At 38.9% G+C, this 26808-nt stretch overlaps 1 protein-coding gene across 1 annotated transcript in view; it reads left to right on the top strand.

Annotated features, from left to right (window-relative positions):
• The window catches only part of DAP (death associated protein), a 54938-nt gene extending 28545 nt beyond the window's left edge, over window positions 1-26393 (top strand). Inside the window, exons 3-4 of the mRNA XM_074146469.1 lie at window positions 19736-19778; window positions 23325-26393. Coding sequence (XP_074002570.1) covers window positions 19736-19778; window positions 23325-23444 — 163 coding nt within the window. The 3' untranslated portion in view covers window positions 23445-26393. The remainder of the gene's footprint in view (window positions 1-19735; window positions 19779-23324) is intronic.
• The last annotated feature ends 415 nt before the right edge of the window (window positions 26394-26808 follow it).

Raw genomic sequence — 26808 nt, 5'->3', positions numbered from 1 at the left:
GCCACACCCACGAATGCTGGAGGCAGTGTTCTTGACAAAGAAGGCAGTTGAGGCTCTCCTATAAGCTGTGGCAATGCTCCTGATTCTTAAATGTGCTTTCACTCTCAGTATGGCAGAACAACTTACCTTCCCTTGAAGCTAGGTATTTGGACAGCTGGGTTCCAGGGGATCAGCATCTGGGGTTAGAGTCCTGCTGGGAACTGCCTCGGTTCTGCTGTCAGTCATGCATTAATATTTCAAGAAATATTGGGATGAATTCTTAAAATGTTAAGAGGTAATATGCACTGACTTCTGTATAGCTAGAGGTGTTCCATTGAGTAATGTCATGTGAGTCCCACCCTGTGACTTTTGCTGTACATCTCTTCAAGGTCTTAATCTTTTTTGCATTTATTTTCCCTTAGCTGATGAATTCCAAGAACCAATTGATTCCAGAAAACAACCCTTCGCTAATCAGTCCACTGATTTTAAATTACCTCTGTTTCTTACTTTTTCTTGGGATTTTTGAAATTCAGAGGATAGTAATATAGAATATGTGAGATTATCATCCATCTGTTGCAACCAAACAGTTCAGCATCTCAGAGAGCATTTCTTGCCATGGATAAGGGATTCATTCTCACCGAGACAGACATTATCTTGGGTGAGACAGACATAGTTAAAGTCATCGCCAGTGCATGAACTAATGCTGCCAAAGTATAGCACAGGAATAACTGTCCAGAGTTTTTTTGCATTGGATTAATAGACCTGAGCACACAGAAGAGTAGGCGGCCTGAGGTTACTTTAGTGTGTATTTTTCTTCAGATAAAGTCTAAAGATTTAGACCGCTGTGTGAACATAAGGATAACTTGTCATGGACAGAAATTTTAATTCAAGCTTTGTGTTTTCAATGGAAGAAAGTTGGCCCTGTGTCTTACAGTAAGAGAAATTTTTATTTAAAGTGTTGATATCAGTCTAATTTAGGAAATGTGCATTTTTTTTTCCTTACTATGGAAATCATCTCAGCCAGAGGAAGCTTTGATGTGAAGGGTATTATGTATTCCCTTTTAAGGGGATGTTGCAGGTTCCTGTGTCCAAGCTATAAACAGGATGAAGCTTCTCAGGCCAACTAAAGAAAAAGGCAGTTCCTAGGCACTAATTTCATTTGTTTGCCTATGTGTATTTGTTGCAGTTTTAGAATTATTTTTATTTCACTTTTATCAGTGGTTCCCTAGAACTCAGCTCTCAGAACTGGATTTTTAAAGTCTTTATATTGGTAATTTACTGTGGTAACTCTGACAGAGACTTGGCTTCCTCTGTTGTGACTCTGGTCTCCCACAGAGTGGGGCTTAAACAGCAACCAGCCAACCTTTGGCCAGCTTTGTGCCATTCATTTTAGGATTAAAAAGGTAATGAGAAAAAAATGAATCAGTTTACAAGTTAATTTTCATGGGACTTGATTAAGATGCTGCTGTGTCACAAGTTCACCAGTCTTCTGTTAAGTTTTTAATGTCTCTTAATGCACATGGTTTCTGTGAAGATGAACAGTGTTGACTGTAGACATCCATGCTTCCCGATTTGTTTACTTTCCATGGAATTTACATGAATCTTCCCCAGGCTGTTTCAGGAGTTTATCTAGACCTTGTATCAGTGATACAGTACTTTTTCAGTGCTACATGTACCCATTACTTCCAATATGTCTCCATATAATAATTTCTGAAGTTTCCATACCCCAGAAGCCACTCATTTGTTAGATGAGGATATTACAATAGTTGAATTGTTTAACACAGGAGTTGAGTTCATACATGCAAGGAAGGAGGAAATAGAATTTTATGGTGCAAATAGCACTAAGTAAAAACTGTTTTTGTAGATAATAACTTTTAAGACCTTGTCTATATAAAAAGGTTCTTTATCAGGGCAAATGTAATACTGCTGAAATTCGGTATTCTGATGCTTTTCATAGAGGAGTGTACACGTACATAGTTCTAAACCATAAAAGAGTAAATGTGGATATCGTGATCATTTCATGAGTTCCTATTTCGGTAATTATCTTTGGTACTTATTGCAGAATAATCACTGCATAGTCTGACATATATGTCAACTTAAAAAGTTTTGGTTGCTTTATATGGAACTACATTTTGTAATTAAAAGATTCAGGTAAGTTAAAAACTAAATGAAAATAAAATCTTTTGAGAAGAAAATACCTTATTCCTAATTCTGATATTTCAGTCCCACCCCTACAGTAGCTTTTTTGTTTTCTTGAAGCACCTAAGAGAACGCCTTAGAGTAAGAATTGTATTTCTGTCAACAAAGGAAAGAAGAAAATTCCCAATGTTTGTAAGCACTTCAGAAAAGGCAGTCAGGAGGAGCCAGAGAACTACAGACTGGTCAGCCTCGTCTCAGTTTCTTGGAAGGTGATATAGCAGCTAGTCCTGGAAACCATTTCCAGGCACTAGAAGGACAAGAAGGTGGTAGGAATAGTCAGCATGGAAGTCATGCGTGACAGACTTGGTAAACTTCTGTGACGAGAATACTGGCTTGGTAGACAAGGGGAGAACCTTGGATATTGTGTACCTAGACTTCAGTAAGGCTTTCAACGCTGTCTACCAAAAGATCTTCATAGAGAGGATATGATGAAGTATGGGCTGAATGAGCAGACAGTGAGGTTGATTGAAAACTGACTAAATGGCCGGGCGTAAGGAGTGGTTATCAGTGGCATGAAGTCTAGTTGGAGGCCAGTAATTAGCAGTGTACCCCTGGGGTCAGTACTGGGTCTGCTCCAATCCCATTCAACATACTTGTTAATGATCTGGGTGATGGGGCAGAGTGTACCCATAGCAAGTTTGCAGATGACACCAAACTGGGAGGAGTGGCTGATACATCACAAGATTTTGTCCTGTTCTGGGCTTCTCAATACAAGGGAGAGTTGGAACTACTGGAGAGAGTTCAGTCAGTGAAGGGACACAAAGATGATGAAGAGATATTGAAAGAGCTAGAGAAGAGAAGGTTCAGTGGGATCTCATTGATGTGTGAGACACATCAATGTGTCTCAGCAATGTGCAAAGAAGATGGAGCCAGGCTCTTTTCAGTGATGCCCAGTGACAGGATGAGAGGCAATGGGCATAAGCTGAAACACTGGAAGTTCCCTCTGAACATCAGGAAACACTTTTTTTTTTTTTTTTTTTTTTTTTTTTTTTGTGTGAGGGTGAACAAGCACTGGCAGAGGTTGCCCGGGGTGGTTGTGTACTCTTGGTCCTTGGAGATACTCAAAAGCTCTCTGGATGTGGTACTGGGTAGCCTGCTCTAGGTTTTATGAATGCTGTAAATAGCATGTCCAGGGAATAGGTTAGAAATGAGTGTTTCCAATACTCTAAGCAGACTTAAGAAACTTAAATTAAAGGAGTGATATTATCCAAGACAGCAGTTTTAAATCAATCAAGAGTGTAGTGACGGACCTTTAGTATGAGTGGTTTTAAAGGAAGCACTTGTCCGTTGTGCCCCTGTCTGGGAGGAGCCACCCAAGCAGCACATACTAGAGACTGGATGATCCAGGAGAGCAACCTCACAGTAAGACCTTATGCAGGCGTCCTCAGATGTTACAAATTGGGCTGGTGGGACAATGAGGAACCATCTCTTGTTTATCTCTACAACTTTACTGGTCCAAACTGTCTGACCTGAGTTCTGATCAACAGACTGCCAGTGTCAGATGAGTACGTTTTGTATGCAAAAAAAAAAAAATTACATATATGCAGTGACATGCTCCACAAAGGAAGAAAAAGCCGGTGAAACGTACTGAAAACTGCTATGGGCATTTGAACCTCCAGGGACAGCCTGCCCTGAGCGCTGAAGCAGTGCATCGCTGCAGTGATGAGAGTGCTCTCTGTGGCCTGGTGTCTGTTTATGGGCACTGCTCACGGAGCCTGAGCTGCAGTCAGATAAACCATGAGGGCAGATATGGAACTGCAGGTCGAGGGACAAGGTCACATTAGCAATGGTGTTTGAGTTGGCCTCTGCTTGCATTTCCTGTTTTGTACTTGAAAGGACTATGATCTTTTGGACTGTCAAGTCCACATTTTGCACAATACTGTATTTCCTTATCATTGCAACCAAACTATTTATAGAAAAATAGGGGTTAGCTATTGAAAATTAGACTATATAGGCTGAAAATCAAGATTGTGTGTGAGGTCGTGAACAACCAGCTCTCTTGCTCTATTCTGTTTAATCTGTGCATTCATACTTTAATTCTTCTCACATTTTTCCCCAAGGATCGTATCAGATGCTTCCATTTTGTCATGCTTCTTTGACAGTGGTTATGCAGGCTAAGCTACACATTCTGCTGAAAATTCCGAGGTGATTTCTCAAGTGCAAGTACCCTACTTGATACTCTTCACTCAATTTTCAGAGGTACAATGTTCCTGTTTAAGTGCAATTGTGAATGCCTGACCCCTTTGGAAATTGCGTCAGGGTATATTAATGAAAATACCCAGACTTCAGGTTTACGAACTGCTTTTGAAACTGTTGTATTATGTGCACAATAGCTCAGATAGTGGAAAGATTTTTCCTTAGATTTTCCAAGGACATAAACACCACCAAATTACACCTTCACATTGCTATGTTAATATTTTGATCTAATCTAAAACCTGACCTACCTGAAATAATTACAAGCCTTTCTGAAGTTCTAAATATGCATTTCCATTAAAAACCACCACTGAATAGTCACACCTGTCAGCCTGGTTTAAGGTTTTAATTAATTTGTTCCTCAAGATTACCATACCTAAAAGAAATGGTAACAGCTGATCAAATTGCTTCATATGCCAAGAGTGACAGTGAGATAACACTAAGTGAAATCAAAATGAGACTTTCTGAACATTGATTGGTTGAGGAGAGGCTGCTTGCCAGTCTCTGAGACCTAGAGAAAGAGACAGGAATTACTTCAGGGTGGACTTTCTTAATAGTGAATTGGCTTAGCTCGTGTTTTCTGTAGTGTTTCCGTTCTGCTTTAACACGCTACTGTTACTTGAAGCTCTGCAAAGCAAATGTGGGCTAAAATCAGCATGACTTCTGTTACTTCCACGGGTGATCCAGAGCCGATACAGAGAGTGGGCAATTTCCCATGCATTTTCTTTCTGCTCTGGACAGTTGTGGGCTTCCTATTACAAATGCTCAAGTCATAACCTTTTGACTCATAAAGGATTGAGGATCTCCAGTGGATCATATGGAAACTAGGGTTCAGGAAATGGCAGAGTTAACTTGCCTGGTGGTTCACTACTGCTGATGGCTAGTTAGTGCTTTTCATAGGAGTTGTAAATCTGTCTTTTGGTGCTCTTTTTCAAGAAATGAAAGTGCTCCTTGTCTCTGCGTAGCCTACGAAACACTTGGATCGCTTCTGCATGTGACATCAATAAAATGTGTGTCGTGGTTTCGGCCGAATTTACCAAAACCAGACTGACAGATGGCCCTTCCCCCCCCTTTTTCCCCCCAAAAGAGTAGAGAGGAGGAGAAAGAGATAAAGGAGATTCAGAAGTTTAGAATGAACTAAACTACTTTAATGAAGAATTAATATTAAAATAAAAATAAAGAAGAAAATAATGAAATAGATACAATATATACAAAACCGTATCAAGCTCCCAGGATGACAGTCACATCACCAGCAGGCACTGGGGAAGTCCCAGACTGGACTCAGTGACGAATGGGAACTGGATTCCAGCTCTGAAGTCAGGAACACACGGATCGGGATCAAAGGCAGATGAACAGACAGAGTCTTCTCTGGACGTCGGCCATCGCAGGAAGGGGGCTGACCCTTTGATCCTTCAGCCTTTATACTGAGCATGGGGCAGATGGGATGGAATACCCCAGTTGGTCAGGTTTGGGTCACCTGTCCTGTCCACTCCTCCCCACTGATGTGACCCCTCTGCGTTTTTTCCGTTTCTGACCCTCTAAGGGGGCAAATAATGAAATTGGCTGACCTTGGTTGTTATAGCAATAAGTATAAGCAAGGGCCTCTTGTTCCTTGGCACGTAGCACAAACATTGGTCTTATCATTCTGAGAACGAGCAGTTTTCTCCACAATATGCCGTTAATTTCAGAGAGTTAGAGGAGGCCTAGCTAGGATGTAAAGTTACAGAACAGAAAAGTGGTTCGGTTTTACTTCAAATCGGGACATTCCACCCCTTATTCCATACCATTTGCATCATGCTTAGATTACAACTACTATCATCTATAAAATCTATACACACATACATCTATAGATAGATATATCTAGACAATGTGTTGGGGGGAATCACATACATGCGACATTAGTTAGCCCACCCACACAGAAAAGGGGGAGGAGAGAGAACATTCGTGCGCCAGTGTTGTCGCCCTTTCTATGCTTAACATGGTCAAAGCTGAGCTCTTTGGCTGAATGAGGTGGTAATCCCATGGCAACATGCCTGTTACTGATACCCTGCGGTATCTACATCAAATCACTTCATGGACAAATCAATGGCATTTTTGCATTGTCATTTCGTGTGCTTTCTCTAGTATTACTATTGTCTACAAAACAAGATACTTAGTTCTTGAAACATGAAACATGTCCCTGGATGTCTCTTCTGGCCTGTCATCTAGGCCTGTCTCAGGAGCTTATACTTCCACTGTGTTTTTGGAAATTTTTCCTGATACATATTCAGCAGTACTGCTAAAGGAGAGGATCCCCTTTCTTCTTTCCTCTTTTTTTTTCCCTTCCTTTGCCTCTACAGTTTCCTCTTGTACTTCACTCATGCCCAGTACTGACAAAACTCTTGAATTATCTGTCCTTGGAAAGAATGGGCCCTTCTCTTCTGACTTCCACTCACAGATCAAGTAGCATGATTGCACTGTGTTTTTTCTGAACTGTGGAAACGCTACCATTCTTCCCAGCAGAGCTTCATAACAAAGCTTGCTTTTCTTGGTTGAAGCTCCTGTAGACTTTTTTACTTTCTACTGCTCTTGATGTGTTACAGTTATGAATGAAGATCGCTGCTGTAAAATTTGTGGAAATTTCTTTCTTTGCAACTGAAAGTAGCTAGAAGAGATCCCTCTGATAGACAAAAATGAATTTAAGCTTCAGTTTTGCAGCTGGCCATTATGTTGCAGCAATGGCATTGCTGTCATCTGGGTGCCTAGGCTATGTCTCCATGGACTTCTGTATAAAGATTTTAAATAAATATGACAGGAGCCCAATACCCTTCTGTCAATTTTAATGTTATAGCAGCAAGTATTCCGAGCAAGTATACACAAGAGGTCTGTCTTCTCTCTTGAAAGTGCAGGTTAATAATAGGAATGCCACATTGGTTAATACAAAGTTTTGCTATAAATAGAGAGGATGAAAATTAGAAAATGGTTTGGCCTTTTGATAAATTAAGGACGTTCTCTTTACATCTGCTCTTTTTGCTCTTTTCCATGGTGATAAACTCAATGAATGGGTAGGTATTTGACATGAAAAGAGCGTGCAAACTTGTTTGCTGGTCAAAAGTTTACAAATATCAGATTATAAAATGTACTATCAGGAAATAATGTAAAAGGATTATAAGTGAGTACAGGTACAAGCAGTAAATGTATTGGACATTAATTTGGCTTCTTGTCTTCTTAAGTATAACTGTCTGGTTGTGACCAAAAATCTGTAGTAATCCATGTGATTGTTTTTTTTCAGCCCCCATCAGAGACTAGATATTCACAGAACCCCAGCTTTATGTGTCTGGGAGCAGCCTTATTTGTAGTCCATCTTCACCATACCTAGTGTGTGGTAGCTGCTCTTGGAATCACTATGAGACTGAGGAAAAGTGACCACAGATAAGCACCATTTCCCAAAATACATTATCGTTATAACTAGCTTTGTTGCATTCCATTTCTGTATTTTATGTTTCAGAATTTTGTCTCATCTGAATAAAAATTTCAAATAATATCTCTAATTTTCAGTTAAATGAAAACTTGGATTTTTTTTTTTTTTTTTTTTGGTACCCAGTTTTTAAGATTTATCTGTATTGTAAGTTATCAAACTGGAATTTAGAGCCTTAATGGAGCGTGAGACCTTTCTCAGATACATGTGTTTTTATCAGTATGGTTTCTACTGTCTCTTTCTCTCACTGTTCACACTCTTTCGTGCTATGTTTTCCTGATGTGAACAGATTAAGCATTTGAATCCTTTCTTGGTGTTCTTTGATTTAGCAATCTCAGGCTGCTATATCTTTAATTTTCTCCCTAAGTCTTTGATGCAAAATAGTGCGGTTCCTCTAAAGTATTTTTAAGACTTCTCCTTGCAGAGGTTGCAACTGCTTCTAACATCATGTGAATTCAGGAGAGTTCAGCTGAATCAGGCAGTGCATCATCTTTCACTCCATCCTGCAGCAGAATTTGGTTGCTACAAGTTCCAAATTCCTGATCTTCTCCACTTACATGTGAAGTGATTATGCTGTAAGTTACAAAGACATTTTCTCAGGAAGGCACCGGCTTTGGAGATACGTTGTCTAAAGTAATCACTCCTCAGAAAATAAACAATTTGTTGATTAACTTGCCATTGTGCACAGTTAAGGTGTTATTAAAAACAACCAAAAAAACCTATTGGTTTGGGAACTAGCCCTTTGGAGCTAAGAGGCTGTTAGAGGTAGCTGGAGGTGTAGGGAAGGATGGGATCATTACCTCCCCTGTACCCTCTGTCAAAAAGTACCTTTTAAACTTTCCTCTGGTTCCTGCTCCCGCAGATCTTGAGCTCCCTCTAACCACTTGCTTTTGTAAAGAAAACTAAATGGGGATGGTTTTTATACTGAATTCTTAAAATAAAGAGTCAGCATTACACAGATGGTTAGTTGTACGTCCCAGCGGATTAGGGAGTCTTAAGGGTGGGAAGGGAAATAAGAAAATGTAACGTAACCAAGAAATAAATAATGGTAAATACATTTTTGTAGTGGAGAGGTCTCATATTTGCAAAATCTTTCTTCAAAGTGTAAAAACTTGAAACAAAGAACCTGTCTGTAAGTCGTACCACATTATGAAAAGGCATGTAGTATAGCATTTACAAATGTGCACACTTGGTTGTGTGTATGACAAAAGGTACACTTATTGTGGTGACTACTATTACCACTTTTTAATTGTGTGAAAATCTGATTGCAGTGTCATACGTTTTCATTAATTTTTGCACTGATGTACTGGGACTCCCTTACTCTGTTGAACTACAAAGAATAAAAGTGACCTACTCTATGAGGGGATATCTCTGCATTTGCATGTTAATAGATTTCTACAAAAGGTATATACTGGTTCATTAGGAGATAAAAAGCTATTAATTAAAATGTTTGTGTCCAAATACACACAGGATGACAGAAATGGCATTTTGAAGCACATAGAGGGGTCAAGGAATCTTTAGGAAAAAAAATTTTTTGCTAATCTAACCTAAGTTGATACTTAAATAGGTACACTTTATTTTTTTTAATAAGAAGTACATTTTACTTATGTCCATTGTCTGTGATTTCAAAGGTGAGTAGGTTAATGATTTCTTAAGTCAACTGCCTTTTATTATATTGTCACTTGTTATAGCATCCACACAGTGGCCAGAGGTACTGCCTCTAGGCAGCTATTTTGGAAAAACTGTTCTTTCTGAGGACACCCTTCAGCTACAGCTACAGAAACATAACTTCAGACAGCACTCTAAGCGCAGAACTCTGCCACCAGGTAGTGGATAAAGTAAAATGAGTCCTTTTCAGTTTCATTTTTTTTCTGTTGCGCTCTGTGTGGAAATGACCAGTATAAAATAATAGGACCGGTATAAAGTACCAACAGTATGGCTGCTGTTTAATAAATGTAAACTCAGCTGAGACTGTGAATGCTTGTTTCATTTTCATTCCTCAGAGAAACTGATCTGTTTTCCTGAAGAAGCAAAACTATGTGTGCATCACAAACAGAAAAAATGTAATCTAGCCATGTTCTGTATGGTAGAAGATAATGTTGCCAAGTGGTTAGCTGCCATCTTGCAGGTGCTATAATACTTCTTTAAGGAAATTAACTGCTTGAGCTATATTATTAAAGCAATTAAAAGCCATTCAAACAAATGGAACACCAGGATGTGACAGATCTAACAGAATGAACTGGAACATTAGCAGTTGGTTTTTGTTAGATTAACAGAAAAATCACTAGTGGTATTGACATTCAGGACTTTGTAGTTGCTTTAAGATTTCTACATCCCATTGAAATGAATGGGTTCCACTGTAGAACTATATTCAGATTTAACAGCATGTTGATCTGTTATCCGTTAGCATTATCATGACTTTTATTATCAGTTTAAAAAGCTGGACATTTATTTCACACTGAAGGCTTACCATCTAAGAACTCCTCTTGAAATTCTTCAGATTGTAATGCTTTGAATCCTGTTGCTATTGATTTCTTCAGGGTCATTTTCTGTGTATTTTCTTGGTACTAAGTTCCAGTCCCATTGACACTGGAAGTTTTGCAGATAACTGTAGTAATATCTGAAGTTGACCTTCTAGATAAAATGCTTAAGATAAATATGGAAGGAAGGAACAGCGTGTTCTGATTGTGTTCAGGTGGCTGGATGTTTCTAGTTGGAAAATGAAGATGCTGATTTTCCGACTGCCGCAGCTTAGCAGCAGGTGTAGTAATGGTAGCAGAGGAATAAAGTTGTTGCTTCCTCTCAGGTCAATGGAGGTCAGTTTCTCTGGAGAAATTAAATTTCTCCAAGTTCATTTAGGCAAAGATGGACCTCTGTCTGAGTCCCTTTTAGAGAACTTGTCTTTTGTCACATTAAAAAAGTAGCTGGGCTAAGTTTATTAGGGGTTAGAGAGTTTTTTAACCATCAAAAGTAAGCTCTTACGTTTTTAAATTTTGTCTTCTGTTGCTCCTTTATGAGCTCTAAATATAAGATTGCATACTTAGTTTTTTTTTTTTCTGTCTGAATTAAGAGGAATTCCAGGCTCCAGGATTTACTGGTCTCTTATTCCTGTGACAAGATTTATGCCTCTAGAAAGGCTGCTTGCCACTGGAGAATAGGGAGAATTGTGTCGGTAACTTTGGCAGGGTTTGAACTAAAGCAAGTTCCTGGCCAATACAGCCAGCTCACACAGTCTTCAGCATGGGATCTGGTACTACCAGAGTGTCTTCATGACCTTCCACAACACCCTTTATTGTGTTCAGAGCTTTCCCAGGAATGGCCTATTGAAACGGGCAAGAAGTTCATTATGGTCTGTTCTGCTGTGGCGGAGCCATGTATGGTCACAGAAGTGAAAATATGCTTTTAGTCTACCTTTATGATATGATTTTAGTCTAATTTACTTTGGAGAGCTTCACATAGCAGGAGGATGTGACTCGAGAATGGAAACCGTGCAGAATGCATGGTGTAAAATTGGGTTGAGAAGACTCCTCGCAATAGTGCTGTGGCTGTGGAAGATGCTGTGGTATTTATGCATGTGCAGACACAGGCATACACATTTGACTTTGTGTCTGCAGCGTAGTTTGGGATAATAAGTGATACTGCAATTGTTCAAAGCAGTAGGAGAGTGAAAGGTGCACATTTACTGAATGATTCATGGCTTGAGACATTGGAAAGCAAGATTTGGGTATGAACTCTTAACAGGAACGGTTGGGAAGATCTGTGCCACTGCTGTGTGTCTCTGAGACAAACAGAGATTCACGTGGGCAGGAGTGAGGAGGTTTTTGCCTTCTCATTAGCTTCCACATCTCCTTCGTCTCACTGACACGGTGTGTTTCTAGTACAGGGTCACGCTGTTTTTGCAGTTCCCCTCCATCTTTCATCTGCTGGGAGATGAAGGAGCTACAGCAGCGCTGCAACTGGCTGATGTGTCTCTGTAGCTGCGACACTGCTGTGCAGGCCCACGGTCCTGATATTCTCAGTATGGAAGTGTGTTACTGTCATGAGAACATGCACCGGGATAGACTTCAGCACTTGACTAACACATGGAAGGCTTGATTCTCTCTCCCCTTTGCACTGTGGTTTTGGCCATTTTGCAAATGCTTAGAGTCTACCCTACTTCATTTGTTATTTTAGAGCTTCCTTTGAGTTGTGTCACCATTTAAATAATGCTTGCTTTATGTCAGTTTTCATAGTGCTCATTTTTCACAGTTAAGTGCCTACAGATATTAAGTGGGGTAATGCTGCAGTCGCTGGCCTTGAGAAGTTTGTCATTGATGTTCACTAAGAGCTGGTTGAACCCTGATAAATGAACGTGCAGTTGGAGAATCGTGGACTATTTCTGAGTCCTCTGAGTCTATAGAAAAGGTGAAATACTTAAATCTTCATTTTGTGATCAGAAGAAGGCACAAAAGAGAAATTTACTCTCTGATAGCAATGTCACATACAGCAATATAGATAAGAGATGGTGGATATCTTTCTTAAATAATTTTCTTTTATGGCTAACACATGCACTAAAAACAAAGATGAATGAGAAGCTGGTGAGATTAATCAGGCCATATGCTGCAATACGTTGACAGTGAATGTAAGAACAATGAATGTCAATCAGTTGCTATTAAATATAATGGCCAGTGATTTACCACCTCATTAAAAGATCATGACACCCAATTCGCTTGTATGTGAATAGCAAAACAAATAGTCATTAAAATTTCCTGATGGGGCATTGAGTTCTTCCTTCAAACACATTAATTTTGTCTGCATAGGAAGAAGAATAATTTAGCAGCGTGGAAGCTATCTCATGGGGTTTATCAGGGCACAGACTATTAATAAACAGGGACAAGAAAACTGTTTTCTGTAAGTACTGTCTATAGGCATGTGTATGAATTTGTGTGTGTGTGTGTATACATAGTGCATTTCATCAAGGTTTGGCATCAAAGGGAAGTATTGCTTTTTACTTGTTTTTTAGTATTTGCCGCAGCACCTGGATTTCTTTGAGATTGTTCCTTGCTTACTGTACGTGATACTCAGAGGTTCAACAGTGCCATCCTGTGGGTGATCTTAAAGGTTTGACAGCCATGGCAGATAAATGACCTCAACAGGATAAATTGTCATAGAATATCAGATACTATATGTCCCCGTGCAATCAGCTAGAATATTTCCCTCTGGTAGTCAGTCAAACTAATTATTACTTTTCTGTCCAGAAAATTAATAACCTAGATGTATTAAAACCAATGGGAAAGTATCTCAGGCAAGCTGATGAGCAGTGTGCTTGTTAGTTTTACTCTGTTGCTGAGAAATGTGTTTTTAATCATCTGTGTGTTTTTAATCATCTTGGAATTTATTTTTGCAGACAATGCCGAAATCAAAGGCAACTATGTAAATTCAAATAAGCACCCCTATAAAGAAGTATCTGGACATCTTTAAAGAGTCATTAGACTGAAACTAACACTAGTTACCTTTCATGTTTCATAACCAGAAAACATGAATTCCCAAGCGACCTTGAAGATTAGGCTGGATGGTTTGAACAACTGGCCAAAATGCTTTTAATTCCAAAAAGATAAGGGCAGGATTAAAGTCTGAAGTTTTATTGACTGAAGATGAAGTTCTGCTCAGAATATTTGGAGAACTTTCTGTTCATGGAGGGAACATCATGCCAGGACAAGGTAGAAAATAGCAAAGCTTGCTCTAATTAGGGAACAGTTGGGGGATCAATGGGTACCTGCAGACCATACTAGTTCATATATGTTTTTCATTTTGCTTGCCTTAGCAACTTGTGAATGATATGTTTATTTGAAAATGATCAGGGAAATAAAAGGCAAGCTGCTCAGTAGAAGGTTCTGCTCATTTTCCAAGTCCCTGCTGTTTTGGGGTGCTGGGGAGCGAGGTGCATACTGTCTGCACGCTGCCTTTGCCCGGTGCTTCAGGGAGGTGGGCGCAGCTCCGGGTTCTGTGAAGGTGCCTCTGCAGTTCGCAGCCTGGTGCTGAAAGTTCGCCTTTGCTTTCCACCGCTAGACACCAACCGTGAGTCCGTGGTACATGCTGCTGGATGACTCCATTAAAAGAAGGAAATGCCAAATTACAGATTTCTCCGTTACGTTAAAAATTATGACATGATTTGTGGTTCCTACATCTTTGAAAAAGACATCATGCTATTATTTATATATTTCATGTGTCTGCTTGCCACGCCCACTTAAACAGCAAAAGGGGATAAGACATATCATTAATTCCCATGAGTATGAAAAGACAAACATGCATCATTCCCATTTAGAAGATTAGTTTAATTTACTTTTAAAGTATTTGACATTTTTTAATTTTGACAAAAGCCTTGCACCTGTGTAGTTCTGTCCTCTTTAGAGTAGGCTAACCTGTTTTAAATGTTGGCATATTGGGAGTCTTGAGACTGTGGTTGTACCCTGATTTATAGCGTGTAGGTGAATTTTGGATGGATCAGATGTATCTGGAAAATAATGTCTTATGATATTTAGTTGAAGGCAGAAAGTGTAATGACATATCAAGGTTTAACCTCTGCACAGAAGATATTTCTTTGTAGTCCTGATCAGTTTAAGGATAACTTGAGCCCTGGAGCATCAGCATTCATATAACTCATACGCATTTCTAATCTAACTGATGTGAATGGGTTTGTGTCATATAAATATCTAATTCTGATTTTGAATCTCACTAAACTCTTGATCTTGGTGTTGCCTTCTTTTCAGGAGATTTTGCATTGCTAAGATATTTCATTTCTGCAATTCTATGGTATTTTAAAGGTATCTGCTATTATTAGTTTTAAAAGTATGTCTTCTACTTTCTTCAAATGTCACTTTTTACTTTATAGTATAAAGAAGGTAAATGGGAACAATATTATTCACTCTTCTGTATACTGTATGAGAGTAGTTCTTAGCTCTTTCCTCGTATAGAAGGTTCTTCGTGCTCTCTCAGCTGTTTTTTTCTATCTTTATTTCTGCTTCAGTTCTTTACTTATGGTGTTCCTGGACTGAATACAGTATTTTAAATGAGGTATACTGAGGTGTTTTTTTACCATTGCTTTGGTACTTTGGTACTATTTTTACCATTGCTTTTTGTCATTCTTCTTTTGTCTTAGCGTGTTATTTTGTTTTTTCTGATAACCAGTGAACATGGAGCACTAGCTTTTTACACCAGCTGACTGCAGTAAGATCCATTTCAGGAGCTTTTTAGTGGAAAAGAATGATGCATATGCATCGTTCTATTTCCTGGTTAATCAACTCTGAACATAGGCTTTTGTTTTGGACCACATTGTGAAAAATGCACATAGTCCTTCCTCCAGACTAGATCTGCCATTCAACCTGCCACTGGAGACCAGCATCAGATTCAGATCCATCCCATCAGGTGATGGCAATTCAGATGCTGCAAACAGGAGAATGGCTGCAGGCGTTCGTCCTCCGCGTGTCTGTGAGGATGTGCTGCGCTCTCTCCTGCATTTGGGACCACTCTTAAGCAGCTGTGAATGTGTGTCTATATATGTATACATGCATAGCCTCTGCACGTGTGTGTGCACGTAACACTGCATGTACAGATAGATATAGTTAATAACTCTAAAATTCCTGGTTGACTTAAAAAACTAATTTATTCAGTTTCTCTGTTTTAAATGGAGTTGGATAAATACTCATCAGCCCCATGTATGTTCTGTGGCCTGTAGGAGATTTCACAGTAATTCCAATGTCACTGTGTTTGTCTTTACACTATGTCCGTCAGACTTCAGTTCAACCAATCCTTCTAAGGTGAAGGCATAAGATTTTAGTATTATTAATGCCTCATTTTATCTAGTTAATGATCTTTTCCACTATTCGGTCTTGTTTGTGATTTACTTGCAATGTCAGATAAAGATCTTACTTAAGCTAAGTATTATGAAATAATAGAAATCTTTATTTTATTTGAATACAATCAGGATAAATGAATCCAGTAGAGAGTCTGCTGTTAAACAGGTGCAGTTCTTAGCAGCATTGCACATGTAAAATCAGGGTAAGTTCTTTGAACACTCAGATCTTAACAGATGTGTTCTTTTTCTCCATATGTTATAATAAAATAAGGATTTGCTCTTAAAGTATTGACATGCACTCTAAGCACTCTTGGCAAACACACTGTTGTATTCCTTACACAATATTGTCTGTGGCTATTATTTAACTTTAAATAAATACGCGCATTAAATAGCTGTAAAGCACATATATGTATAGACAAAACCAGTTTTTGTCAGAAAGTAATATTTTTTCGCTTTCTTGTTTACTGACGCCTAGACAAAGGAATGCTGCATCTTCAAAACAACATCTGTCAAACCGATTTTCATCAGATTAAGTATATCCTCAAAGCAACCATCACAGCTTACAAAATACTGGAAATGTAGGTTGTGCTTTGCATAAAACACCAGTAGAATTTAAAGCACTTGAAAGTGTTTTACAAATGTAGCGATGATAGCCTATGCATATTCTCCATTTTTGTTTCTATTTTTGGTAGGTTCTTGGGAAAGATAATGAGTGATGTTGCAACACTGCAATCCCAGTAGATGTCCCAGAGTGTAATTATGGAGTTACAGTCCTGGCAGCTAATCTGGGTCTGCAAAAGCCAATGCTTTGACAGTCTGGCAGTAGATATTGAATTTATTGCGAAGAAGTTAATCTGTAGAAAGATTTCTCTCATTTGAGAATGAAATCAAAGTGTGAAATCAGTGAGTGATTATCCAGGCCTTTCTCTGATCTTGAATTCTTCATAGTATAGATGTATGATTATATATGCTCTGGCCTGATTCTGGTTCTCTAGATAATCAAAGATAACTGATAATACTAAATTTTCCAAGATCTTTTCTGGGACAGTGTAATCTAGTGAAGCCTCATTACAGTGTGTGCCTGCAGAGTGTGGGAACTCAGGTCAGCCAGAGATTAATGCCAGGATTTCTGTAAAAGGTCTTTGTGAATGGAGGGTAGAGGTGCTCAAGCTGGAAGCCACGCCAGTGTTCCCATTAGTTCTTCCATTTAGAAGCTGGAAATCTAGCATAACGCAAGAAGAGTCCAATCAAAAAGCCGTGGAGAGGACAAACAAGGGTGAAAGTTGAGGACAAATCTTTTCTAGCTGCATCTGGATGTAGATATGTTTTTACAACTCTGTTTTCCTATTAGGTTCTTCCCTATGTCTCAGTGAATTGCTCTGTGCTGTCCTATAATGTTCCACATTAACCTTAGGCGAGTTAGTGTGAGGCGTTTTGGTGCCTCCCACACACCCATGGGATGGTTCTAATTAGTGTCCTGTTCCTAAGACAGTGCAACTGAAGACAGTCCCAGAACAAAATGCATGCAAACAAGGCTAAATATGTTATTTCATGATAGAGTTCAAGATAAACGCTTTATATCTGAAGGGTATAATTTTACCAGGAAAATGGTATTGCTGATTTTTGTCGTCTTTATAAAGATACATTAGCTAATTCTGCAGTACTAGCTGAAACATAAGCTAAAGATCCAGTCTGAAGTTTAACTGATCCTGAAAAGGATCCTTACAGGATCTTCAGCCTAGTTGCTTAGACAAAAGAACATACAACTAAGTAAAAATAAGTACAAAAATGTACCGAATATTCTAACTTTATCCAGCTTTACTGTGTACCTAGGAAACTTGGCACTTGCAAGCTTGGGTCCTTTGAATATTAATAACATGACATTTTGAACAGAAGACCAGAGTTTCTGAGAAGACTTTTATGATTTGCAGTGAGAAAAGCTGTTTTTGAAACAGCCATTATGCCAGAGATTCCTTCCAGTTGTCATTTTTGGCCAAAGCCACAGAGCATTTAACCTGTTTTTAAAGCAAGAAGTAAGGAACAGACAGCAGATAATACAGTCTGGTGGTAGACAGACAAGTGGTAGCACGTTCAGCAAATCCAGGCTCTTTGGGAAGTGTTGATTTGAATTTCATGCATCATCCAAGCATAATGAACACTGAAAGGTCATAGTAAGAATATAAGGAAAAAATCCATCTGATTTGAATTTCTCACTATCCAATATTGTTAATAATACAATGTCAAACAAATAACACTTTCTCTGAGTGTGACTAATGCCAGGTTCCATGTATAGTTGAAGAATAACTTGCCACACTTTTTTTTTTCTTTTTTTCCATTTACTGTTCATTTCCTTTATAATGTCATGGTGTTAGTTTATGAATGGTACCTTGAACCACTGTGGTACATCTGTGTTTTCTCAGTCAGAGTTATTTCTTTGAGTTTGTTACTCAGCATCCAAGAAATCTCATGCAGGCTGTAACATACTAATTGGCTCAGTACAATTGGGATAAAATGAAAGTGGTTTGCTATTGATCTTGGCTTGTTATTAATTCATACTAACAGAAAATTAGTTTGAAGAAGTCTAATATGGTATCAAAATATCCTTTCTCGTTGCAGGAAGTATCACTACTATTCTTAAATGGAGGTATTTTAGAGCAGAACTTCCTCCCTTTCTCCTTTTTTTTTTTTTCCTAATCCTCTCCTTCTGACTCTTTAAAAAAATTCTTGAAGGAATGATGAGTCTTGTTAAACAACTAGGGTGTTCAGAGACTGTATAGCAATTCCATGACTTAAGCAGGGCTCAGACAATAATTATTAGTCCGTTATGTCAAGGTCTAATACTGTGCTGCTTGTTAATTTAACTTCACATAACATCATTGTAAAGATTAATAAATCTTTACAAGCTGTGTAGTTGTAAAGTGCATCATAATAATCAGTATCATTCATCTAATAAATCACTTGATTTGTGTTTGCTTTGTGTTGTTCCAACCTTGTCAACCGTAACATCACAGGGTAGGGACCCTTCTCATGGTCCAATTAATGAACCACCTGCTCCGAGCCCTCGGTTACGGACATGCTCAGAGGGAGGCACAACTTCACCTCCACACCCTCCTTCCCTTTGCAATGCCTCGGGTCACACAGGTTTCTTACAGAAGTATTACCTCTATTATGGAGATGTTCTGGAGCACCTGGTCTCGATCTGCAGTCTCCTTCTGCAGACTCCATACAGATGTGTGGTTTTACTTTCCCAGGAGACCACTGAAGTTGCTGAGTATTTATAATTTAGACAGTATGGCAACGCCCACCACCGGGGGTGAACTGTTAGATATGGCTGTGCTTTGGCCTCCGTGTGGAGATGGTCAGTTGAGTAGATCGGTGGCCCAGGGAAACTGATTCCTTGTGCTGACGAAGCTTCAGAGTCAAATTCTACATGTGGAGAGTGTTCCTATCGGCATGGGTGGAGGTCTGCAAATGAAAAAGCAGGACAGACTTTGCTTTATGTTTTTTAACATTTGTTTTATTGCAGACATGATTGTCCTTCTGTGTAACAGAGCAGATAAATACCTGCTTGAAAATCTATTGTTTAAAGTACTGGGTGTTGTTTTTTCTGAGACAGACTCTTAATCTGTTTGATTGGCAGATATAAACTTGAATTTTATTTTATTCTCCATCACAGCAGTAAGTTTAGTCCAACTACAATTTTCATTGTTGCAATACAAATACACTAAGCCTAAAGTACTGCTGGCAGCTTATATATAAAATTTGAGGATTAAGAAACCAATGCAAACAAAGACTCTTAGCTTTAAGTAAGGAACAGCGTGTTGTTGGACTAACCTTTCACTGCTGTCACAATTACTGTGAAGTAGTAACAGCCAAAATCTACAGGTCTGTTCTTGGCTGCAATAAGTTCTAATAAGGCAATAGTTATCTGAAGAGGAAATTCCTCTTGTCTGTTTGAAACATTCATTAATTGCCAAAAATGCTACCTTTTTTTTTTGCGTTGTATGTGTGATGTACTTTTCATTTTTACCTTTTAAATAATTTGTACAAGTAACACCTCTTATTTTTTTCAGCCCACCTAAACCAACGGTGTTCATCTCTGGCGTCATTGCTAGGGTAAGATTACCATTGAATTTCTTTTAGTCATAGAAAAATGATTGTAGGCTTTTCAGAATTATCACTGATCAGAGCAAAAATTAATCTTTTTCATTCCCCTTCCTTTTTTATGAGAAGAGGCTTTATGTTTTGTATATTTGTGTAAGTCCCTTTGAACATTCTTTTTAGTTTTGTGTGAATTTATTATTATTTATTATTGAAATTACTTCCACCGTTTTACTTTGAATTTTAGCACTCTAAGTTTATTGGATCTTCTTTTCATATCTAAGCTAGATATTACTGCATTCGTTTTCTTTTGAAAGTTGTTGCATGTGTAAGACTGCTGCTGTAGCTTGATCAGTGATGAGGAGCGACACTCCTGCCTGTAAGGTTATGTCTTTGAAGATACGTGTTTCAGCTGCCATATGTGCCTTGAGGTGCTTGGGATTGAAGGTGCTATTCATCAGGCAGGACCTGGAAATCCATAAGCTAAATCATAAGTATTAACTAGCCATTAATCATATAATAAGTAATTCATGCCTTGTGTGTCATGACAGGGTTTTTATCCTGGCTTAACGTGGTGGGTACCTTTACCATGATGGCCTTACATCACTGGGGTGTGTAATGGGGTGGTTTACCTGTACGGTGCTGTGGTTGTGTCAGATCCCATAGGTGGAAAGAGCAAGCTGATGCAATTTTCTCCAGCTCATAGGGATAGGAGACAGGCACTGCTGTTTTTCCTGGATCTCCATCTGCACCAAGGTGGATACCTATTTAGACATTTAGGGATGGAGAAGAGAAGGCTCTGGGGAGACGTTATAGCAGCCTACCAGTATCTGAAGGGAGCCTACAGGAGAGCCGGAGAGGGACTCTTTGTCAGGAAACGTAGTGACAGGACAAGGGGTAACGGTTTTAAATTGGAAGACGGGAGATTTAGATTAGATATTAGGAAGAAATTCTTTACTGTGAGGGTGGTGAGGCACTGGAACAGGTTGCCCAGGGAAGTTGTGGATGCCACATCCCTGGAAGTGTTCAAGGCCAGGCTGGATGGGGCTTTGAGCAACCTGGTCTAGTGGGAGGTGTCCCTGCCCGTGGCAGGGGGGTTGGAACTAGATGATCTTTAAGGTCCCTGCCAACTCTAACCATTCTATGATTTAGATGCCTCATTACTTCTTACTAATTATTGCATTAATATTTAGTAATTTTGATAGCACTTCAACAATTGTAGGGTAGTGATATTGTATGTCTGAGATTTCCTACATCACTTAAAAAAAAACCCACCACAGGCTCCCAGTTTAGTAGGCACGCAAAAGATTCAAAACGGAAAGAAACTATTTTCTTGATTTTGTAACTCACCTCTTCTTTAGCTAATCAGTTACTTGATGCTTATCCTTAGTAAGCTATCAGCTCCAGGTTACTTTATTAAAGTATGAAGTGCAAAATTATTCTATCATTTTCTGATACTTTGTAACTCCAAAATATGTATCAAAATTTCTTCTCTATGTAATAAAAAAAGCATATCAATGCTTTTTTGAACCCAGAGTAATTTTTCAATTATATTTTAAGTTTCCTGATAGTTCTCATCAGTGTCAAGTGGAAGTTTATATACCATGACCTGTCCTGGTTAATACCTTCATCAGACTGAAGGGTCCTCATCAGGTTTGGGGATGGCACCAAATTGAGAGGAGCAGTTAATAAGTTTGAGGGCAGGGCTGCTACTCAGAGGGACCTGAGAACCTGAGAGGCTAGAAGAATGGCAGGCAGCAGCTGGACATAAGCCAGGCGCATGCAGGACAGCAAGAAGGCCAGCAGCACCCTGGGCTGCGTTAACAGGAAGGTGGCTGGTAGATCAAAGGAAGGGATTATCCCCCTCTACTCAGCACGCTTTATACCACGTATGGAGTAGTTCGTCCAGTTTTGGACACCCCAGTATATGGAAAGTGTTGATAAACCACTGGAGGGCCACCAAGGTGGTCGGGGGCTGGAGCACATGCCCTGGGAGGACAGGCTGAGGGAACAGGACTTTTTTAGCAAGGAAAAGAGATGAGTTTGGGAGGACCTAACAGGAGCCTTTCCACATCTACAAGGAAGTTATCAAGAAGATGGAACTAGTCTGTTTGGAGTGGTGCGTGACAGGCAGGCAGGAGACAACAGACAGAAATTGAATTGGAAGGGCCTGACTAGACAGAAAAAAAACCCACAACTTTTTCACTGAGAGGCCACTCAGGCATTGGAGCAGGTTTCCTGGAGGGGCTATTCAGTCTCTATCCTTAGAGATTTCAAGAACAGACCAGCTAAAAACCTTGAGTAAGTTGGTCTGATTTCATAGCTAGCTCTGCTTTGGCCAGGACGTTGGTCTAGAGACATCCTGAGGTCCCTTCATATTTTGATTTGAAGATAGGCGTTTCCTGCTAACACTTACAGACTGACTCTGTCATCTGCTCAACCATTACAGTACCCACAAGTCATAAAAGAGCTGCATTCACATCAACCGTTTGAGATAACAAGGTGAGAGGGGTCAGACAGTTTCGGAAAAAGGCAAACAGCAGCATCAGGGGGAAAGAAGGCAGAAAATGTCAAGTCTGAGAAGAGAAGATCTTTGATAACTGGAAGCCACTTGGAGTACAGAGAAAAGTGGAAAAAATGTAAAAAGTTAAACTAGTGATCAAGGTTTCAAAAAAAGTTATGTCAGAACAGAAAGTAAATTGGGAGTATATTAAAACAGGGTCAGGTGTGAAACAGGCCATCTAAGACATCAGCTTTATATAAAATACCTCCATGTAAGCTTGTCACCCCATGAGCCAATGAAATTCAGGGAGTTTCTGGCTTATGATATGCTTGTCCCAGTTTCTGAAGAGGGAAGCTGTGGTGCTATTCTCCTCCCCCTGTCACTGAGCGCTGGTAGTAGTTGTTTCCCATTGCCTTTTGAAAACCTCATGGGACTGACCCTAGAAATGACAGATGTAAAAAGGTGGCATAAGGGTTACACCTGAGCTGAGCCTGCCCGACAGCAGAATGTGAGAACTAACACTAGCAGACCTGGTTAAAAGAGTATGTTAAACTTAGAAGCCAGCCATGCCTAAGATTTGAGTCAAAAGTAGTTTTAGATCCTGCCTTTCTTCCCACAGAACTGGCATTCCTACAGTAGATTTCTTGTGCATGTAGTTTTTCATTCTGCCTTACCTTATTTGTAGTTTCCTCTTTCTAGTTACTTTGCAAAAACCAAATAGGTGTAGTAGAACTGACCATACAAAGGCGGTGAAAGTGATGTAGCATGAAAAGCCATTAAGCACAGAAGATAGGAATGTGGTTTTTTTCCTCTCGGGTCACTTTAAGATACTACATTCTTGTATGGTGTGTGTAATTGGAAGAAGTGAAACGAACCTAAGTGAAATTTTGAAGCTGGCTAAAAGAATGGCAAGATCGGATGTATACAGGGGGACTTCAGAGTAACATGCATCACCGTTTTCCATCTGCTCTTCACACTTTTAAAAACTTACATCCACTTGAGCTGGAAAGTACGCTTTTAAGATTTCTTAAATTTTTCCTGATGTGTTCTTTGAACAGGGTGATAAGGACTTCCCTCCAGCTGCGGCTCAGGTGGCTCATCAGAAACCACATCCTTCTGTGGAAAAGCTTCCTCACCCACAACATGTCAAACAGCACATCCACCAGCCTCGCAAGTGAGCTCTCCATCGAAATCTCAGCCAAACTGCCATCAGTGAATAAGTTTTCAAGAGAAGACAACCCTTTAGGATTCACACTGTCAAATCAGTAAAATCGACCTCTAAAATAATAAGCTGTTCCTTTTACTTCAAATCTCAAGGGTTAATAAGAATGAAGACATTGTTCAGTTTTATCCCAGATGGAAAATTCTCTATTAAGTATTTGCTGATCAAGGGTGGTTTTTTTATAAGATTTTCTTACTGCCAAGATAAAACTTTAGTATGAATAATGTGATTAATAAGCTTAAAACTTGTACTTATAGTTGCGGTGTCGCAATAGCAGATAGTTAATGTAGTTTTTATGCTAAGCTGGTAAGAATAATAGCCCTTTTGTACTGGTACCTTTACTATCTGGAGGGAGTTCGTCATTTGTGGTGAGACAGAAATTGGTGGTTGTCTTGATTACGTAGAACCTTTGCAGTCTTCAGTATCCTACAGTGTCACACCACAATGGCTGTGCCCTCTGATTTCAACTAGTGAGATGACAAATGGGCCCAAAAACATTGTCAATTGGGCAGAAGTCCAACTGAATCTTCTTTACACCCCTTTGCACTCACACAGTCTTGCTGAGGTTCTTCTATTTGGAGATCTGTAGGTATGGAGAAGGGAGAGAAATCAGAGTCACAAGAGCACTGCTGCTGTAGGCAACTGATTTGTGATCTCATGGATCTTACTGGGGGCTTTATTTTTATGAAAATATTTTTTTATTCCAATAGCAAGCTGAAGGAGCTCAGGACCTGACAGAATTGAACTTAAACTGGAGAAAAACCTTTTTCCTTTTTTAACTTACAGTTTGAGATCACTGTTGAAAATTCAGAGATACTATTAGTAAATGTGTTTAACTTCATGACCTAATCTCTGTTCCTTATTACATCTTTTTTCATAGTCATCTTATTGTGAATAAGGGATATGAGGGAATAAAAATAGTTAGTTTTCAGATAGAACAATTGAATTAGTTTTGGCCACATAATGAAATCTTTTGATTACGCAGTTCAAAATCATTTAGGTCTGTGATCTTCCTTCTACAACTCATCTCTATAAAACCCAGGAAAATACTTTTTTTTAAACATTCCACCTACATTTTTAAAGTGTACTCCTGCTTTTAACTGGCTACAACTACAGTACAGGCTTTAGTACCCTCTAGGTATATAAAACTTCTAATAACCTCAAAAAAAAAAATGGGTACTGGAGCTAGTGCTGCAAACATTCACCTGGCAAATCAGTGAAAGTTTGGGATCACTGGGGCTTTACTTGTTCATTTATGTTTAAAATCAAATAGTATGGAAAATCAGTGAGGAGAGTTTAAAATATTTTTTTTTTTTAAGTTTTATTTTTAAAAATTTCTGCAGATTAAATAATTATTCCCTGAGTAGCTGATTTAAAGCAACAATGACCAACAAAATCATGTGAAATATGGCCCATTTCACAAGTGGAATAACTCACTTCATATGGGTGAGAAGGACCTGGCATTTCCGTCTCTTCATAGGCTTGAAATGGAAATTATGTTTTACAAAGGATATTCATGGATATATTTATTCTACAACCAAGAAATGATGTACAACCTATATATGTAGTCCTTATTTTCAATTTATTTAGATAACCGTACTTGCCTTAAGAAACAAGTGTTGTTTATAAAAATTATTCTCTTAGAATATGTATAATTTTTAAAAATGCTTTCTGTTTCTGATGTCGGTACGTCTGAGGCCTTGTTCATAGCCACTCATGAGTGTACAAGTGATTCACACGTGAGTAACTCATTCATAAGGGTAGCATTTTTGATCCTCGTGGAATATTTGCATGAGGTAATTTGCTGGCAGGAGTGTTTGCAGATTGAGGACAAAAAGCAGTGGCATCTTGTTGATGGTGCAGCCAGCAGCTGTCAATGAGCTGTGTCAGCGATGAAGCAGATCATCGTAGTCTCTTGTTACTGGGAAGGGTGAGCTGGATGGGATTCAGCTCTCCTAGTCTTGTGCCTACAGCTGAAGTAGCATCTAGAACCCCAGCTGTAGTCAATGGTGGTGTAGTCAAGACAGTCGGTAGAGTTTAGGTATTGTGTTTTTGACCAAATGGAACTGTCTTTCAAGATGAGCTGGATCACTCTTGACTCCATTTGACAGCCGTGGAAAACTAAATGTACCTCAGTGTAGAACCACACAGTTAGGTGGGGCTGGGTACCTCTACTCTGTGTCTAGGAATAGCTGGTAGAAATGCATATTTCTATCTTCTGAAAGCAACACCGCATTTCTGTTCAAATACTGAAAGTTAGGAACATGAATGCTTTTGAATTATGAACTACTGCTCCTGGTTGTTAATGCAATATATACAGCATATATAGACCTGAGTTTTGTCTTTGATTACTTAGATGGATATGTAAGTTTGTACAATCAAGTACAACTCTCAGGATAGCTTTAGTGGCTTTTAGAGTGCAGGAATTCCTATATGGTTAGAAAATGTCTCTGTATGAAAGCATATTCTATATTGTTGGGAGGTATCCATGTTTATACACAGGTGTCCTTACCAAAGCATTACCTTGCCCAAAATAAAGAATTATAACTGGTGATCTGGATTGCTGATTGATGGTTATTGGTACTTTTAAAATATGTTACAATAACATACAAACACAGAAGATGTTCAAATGTTAAACTTGAAATGATTGCAAAGGAAATTTTCTGTAGTTGTCGATGTGGCAATAATGCAACAATAAAGCATGAAGTTGGATATTGGACTCATTTTTCTGTAAGTACAATGTAAATCAGTAGGGTTGGGTTTTATGGGATTTTATTACAGAATGTCACATAACTGATCAACATTTTATAGCTAGCGAAATTTATTAGGAAGTTTTATGACACAGTGGATGAGCTGTTTTGGATAGTCTGATCTCATTAAAATAAAACTAGACACTAACAACTGGAATGGGAGTTGCTGTTTCCCACTGAAATTGGAGATCCCCACTAGATCTCTGTGAAGGTTTGGAATCTAAGCCTGGTAAGAAGTCAGTATGTTAAAGGAAATGAAACTTAACACTTTTCATTGCTTCCCCCACTCCTCCAATCTTCTTTCTAAAAAAGAAAGTTCTGTAATCAGAAGTGGTGGCAAGCTTGTCATACCACTGCCGTTAACATTACATAGTGCATGATATAACACAAGTGATTCACAAAAGAGTTTGAAGAAATGGCTGCAGTGGTTTTGGAAGCTTTCTGATACTTTTGGTATCGTATGGTATCTTAAGTTTAGTAGATGTGTAGTGTGTATACAATACAACAAATATATGTGATACCTCACAGTGCAAATGATTGATTTATAGCTTTGGGATGCTTGCAAAGTTA

This window comes from Numenius arquata, chromosome 4, assembly GCF_964106895.1.
Source record: "Numenius arquata chromosome 4, bNumArq3.hap1.1, whole genome shotgun sequence".
NCBI lineage: Eukaryota > Metazoa > Chordata > Aves > Charadriiformes > Scolopacidae > Numenius > Numenius arquata.
Note: the sequence above shows the minus strand (reverse complement) of the source record. Positions and strands in the feature narration are given on the sequence as shown.